General features: G+C 55.6%; 2 protein-coding genes and 1 long non-coding RNA gene across 4 annotated transcripts; 2 read left to right on the plus strand and 1 right to left on the minus strand.

The window, feature by feature from the left end:
* The first annotated feature begins 1861 nt into the window (after positions 1-1861).
* On the plus strand, positions 1862-7894 carry LOC135273988 (uncharacterized). Its single transcript, XR_010341756.1, has 2 exons — positions 1862-1965; positions 3723-7894. It is a non-coding gene; the product is annotated as an uncharacterized LOC135273988 (long non-coding RNA).
* Positions 4927-11111, minus strand: TWNK (twinkle mtDNA helicase). 2 transcript variants are annotated; one of them, XM_012439359.2, is made up of 5 exons: positions 9202-11111; positions 8770-9010; positions 8121-8228; positions 7661-7802; positions 4927-6435 (listed from the first exon to the last, which is right to left on the minus strand). In XM_012439359.2, the coding sequence occupies exons 1-5, from the start codon at positions 10442-10444 to the stop codon at positions 6115-6117; spliced, it is 2055 nt and encodes a 684-aa protein (XP_012294782.2). In that variant the 5' UTR covers positions 10445-11111; the 3' UTR covers positions 4927-6114. The 2 variants fall into 2 exon arrangements, with proteins under 2 accessions (XP_012294782.2, XP_012294783.2); XM_012439360.2 differs by having other exon boundaries at positions 8770-8948; positions 9202-9291.
* A 7-nt stretch (positions 11112-11118) lies between these two features.
* Positions 11119-12376, plus strand: MRPL43 (mitochondrial ribosomal protein L43). Its single transcript, XM_012439361.3, has 3 exons — positions 11119-11339; positions 11455-11561; positions 11684-12376. The coding sequence occupies exons 1-3, from the start codon at positions 11209-11211 to the stop codon at positions 11923-11925; spliced, it is 480 nt and encodes a 159-aa protein (XP_012294784.1). The 5' UTR covers positions 11119-11208; the 3' UTR covers positions 11926-12376.
* Positions 12377-12983: the final 607 nt, after the last annotated feature.

Below are 12983 nucleotides of genomic sequence, written 5' to 3' on the forward strand. Positions count from 1 at the left end.
CCTGTGACTGCGTGTCCGGGGGCTCGGCTCGGCGCGGCGGCGGTGGCGGTCACCCTCCGCCCCAGCCCGGGCCCCGGGGCCGGCGGCAGCTGGTCATTGTTCCAGCACAAAGAGCCCCGGCGAGGCGGCGGCGGCCCCTCCCCCTCCGCTTCTCCAGGCGAAAATTCCCTGACACGCTCTCAGCCTCAGAGTCCCAAGCAGGCGGCCGAGGGCCGGCCGCCCCCCACTCTCCGGTCCCGGGGCCCCGCGCCCTAGCGTGAGACGGTGGCCAAGGCTCGGTCCGCGCCTGCCCCACCCGCGGCGGGTTGCAGGCGGCAACCTGGGCTTCGCGGAGGCGGCGCCACCTGGCGGCCGACTCGGAGAACACACCCAGCTGCCCCCCACCACGCTGGCCCTGTCCCACTCCCCGGCACGGTGCCCTTTCCCCCCGCGAACTCAGGCCGGCCTCCTCTTGGGATCACTTGTTAAAAGAGAGGTCATTTCTCGGAGAGGAGCGGCCCTGGCTCCCCAACAATCACTGGAGCGAGCCAGTCCCAGCCTACAGCCCAAACCTACACCAGCCTCACGGCAAACAACATTCCACTTTCTCAGGGTCGCAGATATTCTCACCTTCTCGCGCACAACACAGTCTCCCTAACACCCACACTACCTTTCCCATAGGCAGCCTCACCACGCAGCCACAAGCAGTCTCAGCTGTCACGTGGGACCGCGTTCCTTCTTTCCATAATCTTCCAGTCCATCTCACACACACACACGGTGTCACAGGCCTGTTGTGGACAGGCTTCCACAATTCGCAGTCCTTCGCACCCAGTCACAGTCTCAAATGCACTTAGTCTCCTGGCCACCTTTCACACATTGACAGCCTCTATTCACATTCACTCACACAGACAACTTCTTACACACACGCCGTGCTTCACAAATATCCTATAGCACAGCCTTTCCCCTAAGGGTCTCGGTGACCCGGTCAGGTCAGTTGATGCCTGCATCCCTGGGCAAAGACAGCCTTTCTCCCCTAACGACTCCCTCCCCCCCAGGGCCAAGGCCTGCCAGAGCTCGTCCGGGCCCCAGGAAGGAGCATCCCCCCCTTCCAGGCCACAGCCCTGGCCGGCTCTCAGCTCTATTTTTAGCTCTATGGACAGGGTTGTTTTTCTTTCTTTTTCCCTGGAAAGGGAAACACAGCCCAACCACCCTCAGACTCACCCCAGACCCTCAGCCTCACAAGAACAGACTGAGCCCCTCTCCCCAGCAAAGCCCCCTCCTCTGGCCTTGCCCTGATCCCTTCCTCCTGGGGCACCGAGAGCCTCCTCCTCTTTCTGGCAGCCTGCCCAGCTCAGGCGGCAGCTGGGCTCAGCGTGTGTGTAGGGGTGGGGGGTGGGGCGGGGAAAAGGCATCAAGCTACTGCCCACTCCCTCATTCCCTAGGGAGAGGAGCTCGCCCTCCTTTTGCTGGGGCGGGGGGGGGGGGTAGGCCCACTCCGGTATTGAGAGGGCGTTTACACTCATGAATTTTCTCGGGGGAGAAGACTCGGAATCCCACAAGGAGTGGAGGTGAGGGTAGGAAGGGGACCCGCAGGCGCTCAGACAGCTGCTCTCTGGGCTGGGGGTAATAGGCGGGGGCAGCTGTCCACTGCCATCAAGGGCCTGGCTCCGAAACTTTCCGGGATGTAGACACCAAGAATGTGCTAGGAAGAAGGACGTCCAGGAGCCCGAGTAACCCCAGCCCTGCCCAGCAGCCCGGCCCTCCTGCTCCGCCCCGGCTCCAGGGGGCGCTGTGCTTCGGTGCCTGGGAGAGGGTTTATCCCGGCTCCAGGCGGAGAATGGAACGCCGTCCGGCCTGGGACCAAGCAAACGCGCCCCGGACTGGGGCTGGGGGCACCGGCCACTGATCTGCGGAGCGATCACGTGCCCCGCGCCTGTTTACGTCTTGGTCTTCACCTGCGGGCGGCCAGGAAGCAGGAACCTCTGGGTGCGTCCCACCCTGCCTGCCCCCGTCAGCGGTCACGGGCCTGCCCCTTTCCCCCACCCAATACGCGACCGCACAGTGCCCTGCCCGCTGGGGGTACGCGCGCGCCGGCTGGCGCTGTCCCTAGGAGTGCAAGAGTAGCCAACTGGGCGCGTCCTTTCCGAGTGCATGTCTGTTCGCGTGTCCCAAGTGCGGGCGTGGGTCTGTGCACGCGTGTGTGGGGACCCGTTGGCATGTGTCTCCGTGTCGCTTCCCTGTTCGGACTCTTCGCCTGCGCCCGACCCCCCTCCTCATCCCCACCCCCAGTTTCTCCAGAAGCGGAAAGTTCGCTCTGGAGCGGGGATGTGCGGGAGGCGGGAGTTCCTGCACCTCCGCCGCCCACCACTCACCCAGCGCCACCTGCGCCTCGGCTACAGCTCCGGCGCCGCTCCTGCTCCAACGCGCCCGCCTCCTCGCTGCGACAACGCCGACTCCCTAGCCCGCTCCGAACTCTGGGCTCCGGGGCCCGGGCTCCGGGCTCCGGGCTCCCGGCTCCCGGCTCCCGGCTCCCGGCTCCGGGCGCCCGCCTGGCCGGACCTGGTGGAGCAGAGCGGGGCGGGGCAGGGCGGCTCAGGCCGCGCCCCCGACCCGGGGAGGGGAGGGGAGTGGTCCGCCCCGCACCCCACCAACAGCCGACCCAGTGCCCAGCCTAACAGTGGCTAGACGGTGGCCGAGAATGCCTCTCTGGCCTCTGACTTCACAGCTTACCGGACTTGGTTTTCCACCTGGGGAAAGGGGCGAGCATCACGTGACCGAGAATTCTGCTACCTGGCTGCCTTAACTAAGCTGCCTATAGAGAGCCTGACTCCGTCACTCTCCCTGCTCGGTTGGGAGCCCAACCAGTCCACTCTGGGCCCAATCCCCAAGTACAGGGAAAACCCCTGGGAAGCACACAAAGAAGACTTGAGTCTCACCAGAGCAGCTCCCCCCTACCCCCACCACGCACACACCTCACTTGGGGCCGCCCAAGCCGAACCAGCACAGCCCCCTCCCTGGAGTGGGTGTCTGCCCAGGTGAGCAGGCCTGCCGGTTTTGACCTCCCAGGGGGCATGGCTGGGCTTCTCTTAGACTCATAAAGTCCCACCCACAGGCACAAACAGGAAGTTGGCCTGTATTGCAAGGAGGCCCCAAGGGCTCCCTCCCGCCATGGCACTCAAGGTAGCATGTGGGTAGGTCTACAGGTATCTGGGCCATATGGGCTGCGGGAGACCTCAGTGAGTTGTGGCTTCTGAAACCCGTCCACAGCAGAGAGGAAGCTGCTGGAGGACCAAAGCTGACCCCTCACAGCCAAGTGTGACACACACTGTCCATCAGAGGACAGGGCTGCAGATCCAACTGGACCCGGCTCAGCCAGGCCTTTCCTGAATTCTCGGGGAAATTTTTTTGAAAAGTTTTTTCTTCCCAATCCACCGAACCTGTGAGTCAGGGAGATTCTTACCATCCAGTTGGCTGTAGGCAGACCAGTCCTGTCCCAGGAAATCTGCATAGGCCCTAGGGACCCCCCACTGCTTTCTAGAATCCAGGGATCTGAACAGACTGGGCCCAATCATGACATGGGGTGTTTAAGGCAGGCATGGAGTAGAATGTGTTTGTGCAGGGAGTGGGGCTGGGGGTTATTGGCTTCCCCTCCCCATCATTCTGGTTTGTGCTGTGTGGGGGTGTCTACTAGAAGGGTGGGGCAAGACAAACAGGCAAGTCTGTATCTATTCCTCTATTCCCAGTTCACAGAGACCTAACAAACATCCCCTACTGGAAACTTCTAAAGGATCTGAGAACCCACCAGGCATTCCAGGGAGACAGGAATGTGGAACCCATATCCTTCCAGGTAGGACTCATCTGGTATTGTGCCTCTGGAAGACATGGCTGCCGTTCAATATTACAGGCTCTGGATGAGGCCTAGACCAGCCAACGGCTGGGAATGATTACTGTGGGATTAGGGAGGCCTGGCTCCAGCCAGTCTGGGAGAGACCCCCAAGAAGGGAGGCCCTAGAGGAGCTCTCCCCACCCCCAGGTTCTTCCTCACAGAGAACAGCTTTCCAGCAGCCTTGCTCTGCATGTTTCAGGAGACATTCGTGGCCACAGTTCTCACACTCCAGAGCCCACAGACCCCTCCGCCAGTCCCAGAAGCCCCTTCTTAGGTTGAAAGGAAGACCTTTACAAGGCAGCCCTGCTTCCAAAGGGAGCAAGAAACCTTCCCCCAACCCTTACAAAAGGATTCTCCCCAGCCCTCTCAGAACATCTTGCATTCTCACGACTCTTTCAGGCAAATCCAAAGGGAAACTGGGACTTCTGGATATCAGAGGATGAGAGATGAGAAGGTGTCATCATTTAGGCATATTTCTGACAGTGCCTCTGGATCACCTATTTTACAGTCTCCTCCAGGACTTGCTAAATATGAGGATTACTGTACCCCTCCTCAAATTTCCAGAATGAGAAATCTATGTGGTGAAGGATAGGGGGAGAATGGGGCCCAGGTTCTACATTTTTCACAATCTCCAGGAGTTCTGGCACACATTAACGTAAGAGAATCATGGAGAGGGTACAGGAGATGGAGAGGGGTAGAGAGAATATGTTGAGTCTAAGTCCACTTGGGAAGTGAGTGGCTCACATCACAGAGGAATGGCCAGTCAGGGAGGGCCCCGGGCATGTGGCCCAGGAATGAGCACCTGTGCCAGGAGTCACTCGAGACCCTCAGGGAAGTTAGGTATGAGGACAGACCGTCTTGTTTTCCCTAGGCCAAGAAGAGATGGAAAGGGGAGGTGGGGTGTGAAGGCCCTTTAATGTCCCTGCTTCCTTAGAAGCCCACCGCTCAAAGGCCGCAAGCAGTGGAAGGGAACCCATCTATTTCCAATCCTGAGAGGGAAATTCAGCTATGGACTGGGGAGACACCTGGTGGATGAATAAGAAAAAGCACAGAAACAGAAGCAATGGAAAAATATTTTAGTAAAACTGGAAAAGGCTCTACAAAACGTCCCAACTCCAGGTGTCTGAGGCAGCACACAATGGCATCAGTATCTAGGTGGCAGGCACTCTGGACTGACAGCTTCCTTCTATGGCTCTATGGCCAAGCAACCCAGCGGGCAGCAGCTCCCACCTGTGAAGCCCTGATATTGCAGGGCTAAGCACCTAGAATCCAATTCTAGTCATTGCTACCCCATGCCAGGCTCTACAAAGTGGGGAGCAGAGGGGCTCAGGACACACCATATTACCCTTAGACTCTGAAAGCCTAGGCTGGAGTTTTGCATGAAGTCGCCGATGCCTCCCAGGTCCAGGGGGCCTGACCTCACCGCCTTGGTTCTGACCTGCTCATCCCTACCTCAGGGCTTGGTATTTCTTTTTCCCCTCTCCTGGATCCCTTTCCCTGGATGTTCATGTGGTTCTCTCCTTCTAGTTGTTTAGGCCCCAGCTCACATGCCCTCAGAGCAGAGACACCTTTTCAGACCACTTATCCACACTACCCTGCCAGCATGCTATCGAATTTCTATTTTCTTTTCCTTTTTTTTTTTTTTCTGGAGAGAGTCTTACTCTCTCGCCCAGGCTGGAGTGCAGTGGCGCGATCTTGGCTCACCACAACCTCCGTCTCCTGGGCTCAAGTGATTCTCCTGCCTCAGCCTCCTGAGTAGCTGGGATTACAGGTGCACACCATACCCAGCTAATCTTTCTATTTTTAGTAGATGGGGTTTCAGCATGTTGGTCAGGCTGGTCTCGAACTCCTGACCTCATGATCTGCCCACCCAAAGTGCTGGGATTACAGGTGTGAACCACTGCACCTAGCCCGCATTTCTATTTTCTTTACAACATTTTTCATGAACTAAAACTAGGTTTTCTGCTTATTTGCTCGTTGCTTGCTTGTCTCTTCCACTAGAATGCATGGGAGCAGAGACCTTATCTCTCTTTTCAGTGCTGTATATACAGGACCTCCAACAAAGCCTGGCACACAGTGGTTTCTCAGTAGTCTGCTACATTGAATTTTTTCACTTCGGAAGCCTGCCCTAGGTTAGGCCCCTCAGACACACAGTTCATGACCACAGGATACAGGAGCCCTCGCAGAGTTCTATGCCCTAGCCTGCCTGTCCTATCAGGCTCATTTCAGTGACCAGCTCTGTACGGCTTTCACTTTGAAGGCTTGGAGGTATCTGGCTGGTCGAGAATGGGGGCCTTGCCTGAGCAAATCTCAGAGTTCTGTGGTGTAGCCCCCTTTTTGCCAGAAGAGGGCTTTTTGGCCACTGGTCCAGCTTCATCCTTGATCTTCTTGAGCCGAGTCTTGTTCTTTGGTGGAGTGGAGAAGGTGAGGGAGCTCTTGTTGAACTCAAGTGGGAAGACACCTACATCTCCATCAAAGCGGTTCTTGGACACCTGCAGATACCGTTTCCCTGGCCCCGTGACCAGCTTCCTGTCCTGCAGGATCAGAACGTTGTCTGCTTCCTGGCTTGCCTGGGGAACAGGGGGCAGAAAGAGGAAAGCGGGAGTAAGAAGACATGAGCAAAGCAGAAAGGAAGGCTGACAGGGCAGGGAGGAGTGATAAGAATGGGAAGAGGGAAAAGAACTTCCCCTCATCACCAAAGCTCTTTGAGCTACTGACCACGATACTGGGGCCACTCAGATCTTTCAGTTCCCTGACAAGCTTGCTGCTCACACCCTGCCCATGCTGTTCCCTCTCCTTCTCCACAGTGGGCCACCCCATTCAACCTCAGGTTCTTCTCATTTAGGTCTCAGTCTAAATGTCACATCTCAGGAAGGAGACCATTCTTCTTCTTCTTCTTTTTTTTTTTTTTTAAAGACAGGGTTTTGCTCTGCTGCCCAGGCTGGAGTGGAGTGCAGTGGTGTGAGCACAGCTCACTGTAGCCTCAGCCTCCCAGGCTCAAGCAGTCCTCCCACCTCGGCCTCCTGAGTAGCTGGGACTATACGTGCATGCTACCATGTCCAGCTAATTTTCAAAAGTTTTTGTAGAGACGAGGTCTCACTGCATTGCCCAGGTTAGTCTCAAACTCCTGGGCCCCAGCGATCCTCCTGCTTCGGCCTCCCAAAGTGTTGGGATTACAGGCGTGAGCCACAGTTCCCTGCCATTTTCCCTCTTCTGCATTACTCTTTTTCCCAGCTCCATGTTTGCTCCATCATGGCACATGATTTGTGCTCCTTGCCCTGAATTCCCTGTGTCCAGCCCAGGCCTGGTATGTAATAGGCATTCAGTGTATCACTAGAAGCTCCAGGATTGGGCTGGGCCTCATGCCCAGAAGGCCCTTCCATTTACCTGATTATCTAATACCCATTGTCTACCAAACCTCAACCCAACCTTTGTTGTCACCTCCTCTGGGAAGTCTCCCAGATGTTCCAGGCTGACTTAGACATCTTTTCTCTTTGCTCTCCAAATACTTGTGCTGCCCTGTCATAGCTCTTATCATACTGAGTTGCAATCTCTGTCTTACTGTTTCCCACATGAGAGGATGTGAGCTTTTGGAGGGCAAGGAGAGCAAAGAACCAGCTACTATCAGCCTTTGTATTCCCAGCACACACATTCCTCATGTCATGGCCCCAGAGGCACTGCCTCCTGTCTGCTCCAGATGGACAGTCAGGATGATTAAGGCTGAATGAGGGCTGTCCCTGGTCACACCTGCCCACTCTACTTTCCAAAGCTTGAGCTCCTCTAAAGGCCACTCACTTTGGCTGAGCCAAAAATGGATGCTGTCTGCAGTTCCTTGTCATCGTCCTCTTTCCGGGGGTGAATGACCAGCGTCACGTGGCAGTTATTGTCTGTCGCAAACTTCCGAAAGACCCCAACAATGTAGTCTTGAGCTGCAATCCTGCCCCCATCCCAGCAACACAAAGAGCTTATTAGACAGAGAAGGGCAAGAACGTACCCAGACTCTTGATTCATTCACATCTCCCCACAAACTACCACAGCCCACTCTACCTCCCTCTACCCAAGGACTCACTCAGATCCCTGTCCATACATCCTGCTGCCACACCCCACACCTCCATATGATGCACATGGGGGTGGTACGTGCCTGCACACATTTCAGAAAATAAGAGAGCACACCGTGTGTGCCTAGAGGCCAGCTGCCTGAGAAGGGTGTGTTGTATGTCCAAGCGGGCTCAAGCTAGACAAGAGAGGATGTCACCTGTCTGTGGACAGCTGCTCGTGACCCATCATGAACTGCAGGTTGTCGATGACCACATGACAAATGTCGTAGACGTAGACTGCATGTTGCATTGTATCTATTACAGTCCTGAGAAGAGGAGAGGCAAGAAGTTTGACAAGTTTTCTCTAGACCACCCCAAGCAGAACGGGCATCCTGAAAACGCTCCTGGCTGCCTCTTCTGCCTTCTATTATTATGATAATTTGAGACAGGGTCTTGCTCTGTAGCCCAGGCTGGTGCAGTGATGTGATCACGGCTCACTGCAGCCCCAACCTGCTGGGCTCAAGCAGTCCTCCTACTTCAGCCTCCTGAGTAGCTGGGACCACAGGAGTGTGCCACTACCATGCCCAGCCTAATTGAAAAAAAAATTTCAATGGGGGGGCGGGTCTCCCTATATTGCCCAGGTTGATCTCAAATTCCTGGGCTCAAGTGATCCTCCCACCACAGCCTCCCAAAGTGCTGGGATTACAGGCATGAGCCACTGTGCCCAACCCTGCCCTATCATTCTTTGAAAAACTCCAAACCTAAGGAGCTGAAGGAATTCCTGCTGGAGCTGGAAAAGAAACCAAAGGTTCCTAAGTGCTGGAATCTGTCTGGGAAAGCAAGGTGCCTGAAACCTGGGAGCCTCACCTGATGCCCTGATGCCCATGGAAAGTCATGAAATAGAGGGGCAGGTCCTCAAAGCGGTCGGCCCAGTGATCATATTTGTCCAGTTGATCTTCCAGTCGCCTCTCTGCAAACTGTGTCAGCATGACCCGGGCTAGTCTCACATTGCTGATCTCGAAGCTACCCCACAGTGTGTTCACCCCCTGGGAACACAAATCCAGGGCATACTCACTGATGAATGTTGTCTTTCCACTGCCTGTTGGCCCTGCAGCGGGGTGGAACAGACCTGGGTGAGGAGGAAGTCCTACCCTTGAAACCAAGACATAGGTCAGGGATTTAACACTGGTGGGAAGCGGCAAACTTCCTTTTCAACATTGTCAGTGGCCCAAACCCACCTGCTTTTGTCTCCTGATCCTCTGCCCCTTTACCCTAAGTAGTGATTTCTCAAAGGGTTACCTGTGAAGACCGTTAGCTCGCCCTTTCGATGTCCCTTCAAGATACGATTGAGGTCTGGGAAGCGGCTCCAAGGGAGGCCAGCTGCTTGCTCCACATTTGACAGTTCTCCTAGCACCTCCTCCCGAAGCTGCCGGAAAGACACAATAGACTTGTGCCAGGCAGGCAGGGCAGTGCGAAGAATACGAGAAAGATTTAAGCCTCTGTTCAGGGCCTCCAGGGGACGAGGCTGCTGATCTCCTGGCCGCACCAAGGAGCATCGTTTGGGGTTCAGTTTTCGTGCAAACAACTTGGCTGCTTCCCAGGACCGAAGGTCATCCCCTAACCAGAATACAATCCGCCGGAACTGTTCCAGGTAAGGGAGTAAGGCAGGGGATAAGCAGCTTGTTCCTCGGGGTAGAGTAAGGGTAGGCAGCCCCATGGACTGGTTCAAGGCCAGGCTGTCAAGCTCACGACTCGTCAGAACCACCTCAGCATCTCGACGACTAATCAGTGGTAATCCAAACAGATTGTGGTAGGCACTAGGTTGGGGAATGGTGGTTTCCTTGTAGCTCACTCTATCCCCCTGGCATTTAGCCTGTAGTAGCTTCAGGCCTCGTAATCCTGAGCCCCCAGGGGAGAACCAAGGGAAGACAAGACTGCGAGCAGTTCGCAGATATCGCACACTAAAACGCTTGAGTGTGTCATCTGTAATCTTGGTAAGGCCAAACATTGTATTAGCCAGCTGAACCTCCTCCGGATCAGGCAGCTCCCAGAGAGGTACTGCTCGGTTCCAGATCCTCCAGACCTCCTCACTGTCCTCAACTTCTGGAGCCTTACTAAGCAGAAGCCCCTCACTAGCTCCATCCCCTCCCCCCTCCACGCTAGCCTGGAAGTCTTCCCAGCTCCCCTCTGCTAGGCTGGTCATGCAGAGAAAGCGGCCTGTGGTCTTGTCAATGTAGAGGCTGAAAGAAGTGTTAACAGCAGTCTGGTCTTTGAGCTGCGATGAGTCTACAAAGGGGCTCAGTGTCCGCAGGCAACTATGGCCATCCTGGAAGGGGATCCCATGCTCCCGCAAATACTGGCGGATTTCAGTTGCAGTTACAGGCAACACTGGTATCTCCAAGGCTGGGAGAGACTCCTTCCTGTACCGTCTGCGAGGAGGCCCTGGGGCCAAGCCTCGGGGCAGGCCCCTCCGACCCATCCACTCCCCACGCTGGGGTAGCAAGATACGGAGGGGGTTCCCACCTCGGAGGAGGACCCACATTCCTAGCCAAATGTGGGAATTCACTACTTGAAATGCCTTAGGTGCCTGGTTAGCGTGCCTTCAATAGACCAGACTCTAGGTATACCCGACGCAGCACTCTGCGGAGCTCACTCTAGGTGCCTTCTTTCTCTCCATGAACTTCTCCTCTTCAGCCCCTCTACGTTGCTACTTCACACATATGCCCAGCTACGTGACCCTTTCACGTCCATGTCCTTCTACAATGGCTCCCTCACCTCTATGGTCCGTTACAGTTTCTCTCCACCACCTCAGCTCTCTGACCCTCTAAACAGTTCCTCACTGATACGCTTTCTCTGCATCATCTCCTCACCTCTACTGCCCCTCCACAACATCTCCTCGTCGTCCTCATCTCTATAGCCATCGGCATCCTTTTTGTAGTCCCTTTGCCCTAGGCCCCGACTAGAGACCCTCTTCCGCTGCTCCTTCCCCTCACTGGGACCTCAACGCGGCGAGAGCGCCCTGCACGACTCCTGCCAATTCCCGATCCCAAAGGAATACCCGTCTCTATTGTTCCCCGTGTCTTCACTCTGCCCTACTACTCTGAGCTCCGCCGCGCCGGCCCCTGGCCCCGGGTGACCACTCTCGTCTCTTCCACTTCACCCGCAACGTGAGTCTCCAGCACACGCTACTCGCCTTGACCTCGGAAGCAAAACTCCGTGAGCTGTCGTCCCGGAACCGGAAGTCTCTAGGTTTAGTCCCGCCCTCTCTCCTCGCCGCTTGGGCTCCGGTGCCTCTTAGTAGTAGCTATGACTGCGCGCGGGACTCCGAGCCGGTTCTTGGCCAGTGTTCTCCACAACGGACTGGGTCGCTACGTGCAGCAGCTGCAGCGTCTGAGCTTCAGCGTCAGCCGCGACGGCCCCTCGTCTCGCGGCGCCAGGTGAGTCAAGGGAAGTACGCGGGCGCGGGCGGGGGTGGGGATGGGGGTGGCGACGACTCCCAGGTAGGTCGACCCGGGTTAGGAGTCTTACTGCTCACTCTCCCGGGTCCCTTAGGGAGTTCGTGGAACGGGAGGTGATCGACTTCGCCCGACGGAACCCAGGGGTCGTAATATATGTGAACTCGCGTCCGTGCTGCGTGCCCAGAGTAGTGGCCGAATACCGTGAGTGGGGCCGGGCTCAAGCTGGAGGGCGGGATCGGGGACTCGGCCCGCTAGCTTCCCTCTCGCCTGGCCGCACCGGCCAGCTTCCGCTCACTCACCCACTTTCACCTCTCTAATGCCAGTTAACGGGGCTGTGCGCGAGGAGAGCATCCACTGCAAGTCGGTCGAGGAGATCTCGACCCTGGTGCAGAAGCTGGTCAACCAGTCGGGCTTGGATGTGATCCGCATCCGCAAGCCCTTCCACACCGACAACCCTAGCATCCAGGGCCAGTGGCACCCCTTCACCAACAAATCGACCACGTTCCACGGGCTACGCCCCCGAGAGGTCCAGGATCCTGCCTCAGCCCAGCTGCAAGCACAGTGAAGAGGCCCCACCAACTCCAACCCCAGGCTTTGGACTGGTTCTCCAGTAGAGGTGGTTCTTCCTCTTTGGGAGTCGAAACCCAGGTAGACAAATGGAACCCATCAGTGGGGCAGCTGACACAGGTTCTGCTTGGGATAAAGAAGAGCTGCCTATTTCCAGTGCCTGCTTCTCGGGGCAGTGACCTTTGTGAACCCTTAATTTTTATCCAAGTGGCATCCCTAAAATCTGAGATGAGGAAGACTTCAAGGGTTTTACAGGGCTCTTGTTTTTGAAGTCCAAATTGATAATAATGATCTCAAAACACAAAGAGGTCTCAAGGCTGGCTTCTGAAGAATCCCTGATATCTTATTGGAGAGCTCTTCTCTGCTGTGATGGGCTAGGCACTTTATATCTGTGTGAATGTTTGTTTAAGGATTTATAAAACCGAGATGAATAAACTTACCCAAGGTCATTTCAGGTCTTACTTCAAAATGTGTGCATATGTTAACCCCTGGCCCCAAATTTCATTGTTTAAAAATAGACGCAGAACATATAACAACCCTCAGAGTGGTTAGTATCAAAGGCCATGTGGTTAATATAGGCCTGACCCCTGAATGGGAGAAGGGAGTGATTCTCAGCCCAAGCCCTGGGTAACAAGCTTTCTCTGATCTTAGCTATACACCTCCTTCCCCCAGGGCCCCTCTTTGTGTAGAAATAAAATCTATGTCCCTTGAGCCAGCTGGTGGGAGGGTGCTGAGAACCATGGGGAAGGGCAGGAAGGCTGACTAATGAGTATTTTCTAGACTTAGTTTTTGTTTTTTTTTTGTTTTTAAAGAGGGGGATGGTGGGGAAATGAGAGGAAATAAAAATCTAGAAACGCTTGTAAGAATTCTTGAACTGTTTTTCTTGCCATGCCCTAACACCATGATTAATGAATAGCGTGAACCTTAATAAAAGGGCCTGTGTGCCTGCCGAGGAGTCAAGATGGAAGCTGAATATCCCAGTTTCCTCTGCAAATAGTTGTACTGGGGAGCAGGGTCAACCCTGGAGGCAGACATCACTGCAGCACCTTCTGTATA

Source organism: Aotus nancymaae, unplaced genomic scaffold (genome assembly GCF_030222135.1).
Source record: "Aotus nancymaae isolate 86718 unplaced genomic scaffold, 86718_ANA_hifiasm-v0.15.2.pri h1tg000010l, whole genome shotgun sequence".
In the NCBI taxonomy this organism is placed as follows: Eukaryota; Metazoa; Chordata; class Mammalia; order Primates; family Aotidae; genus Aotus; species Aotus nancymaae.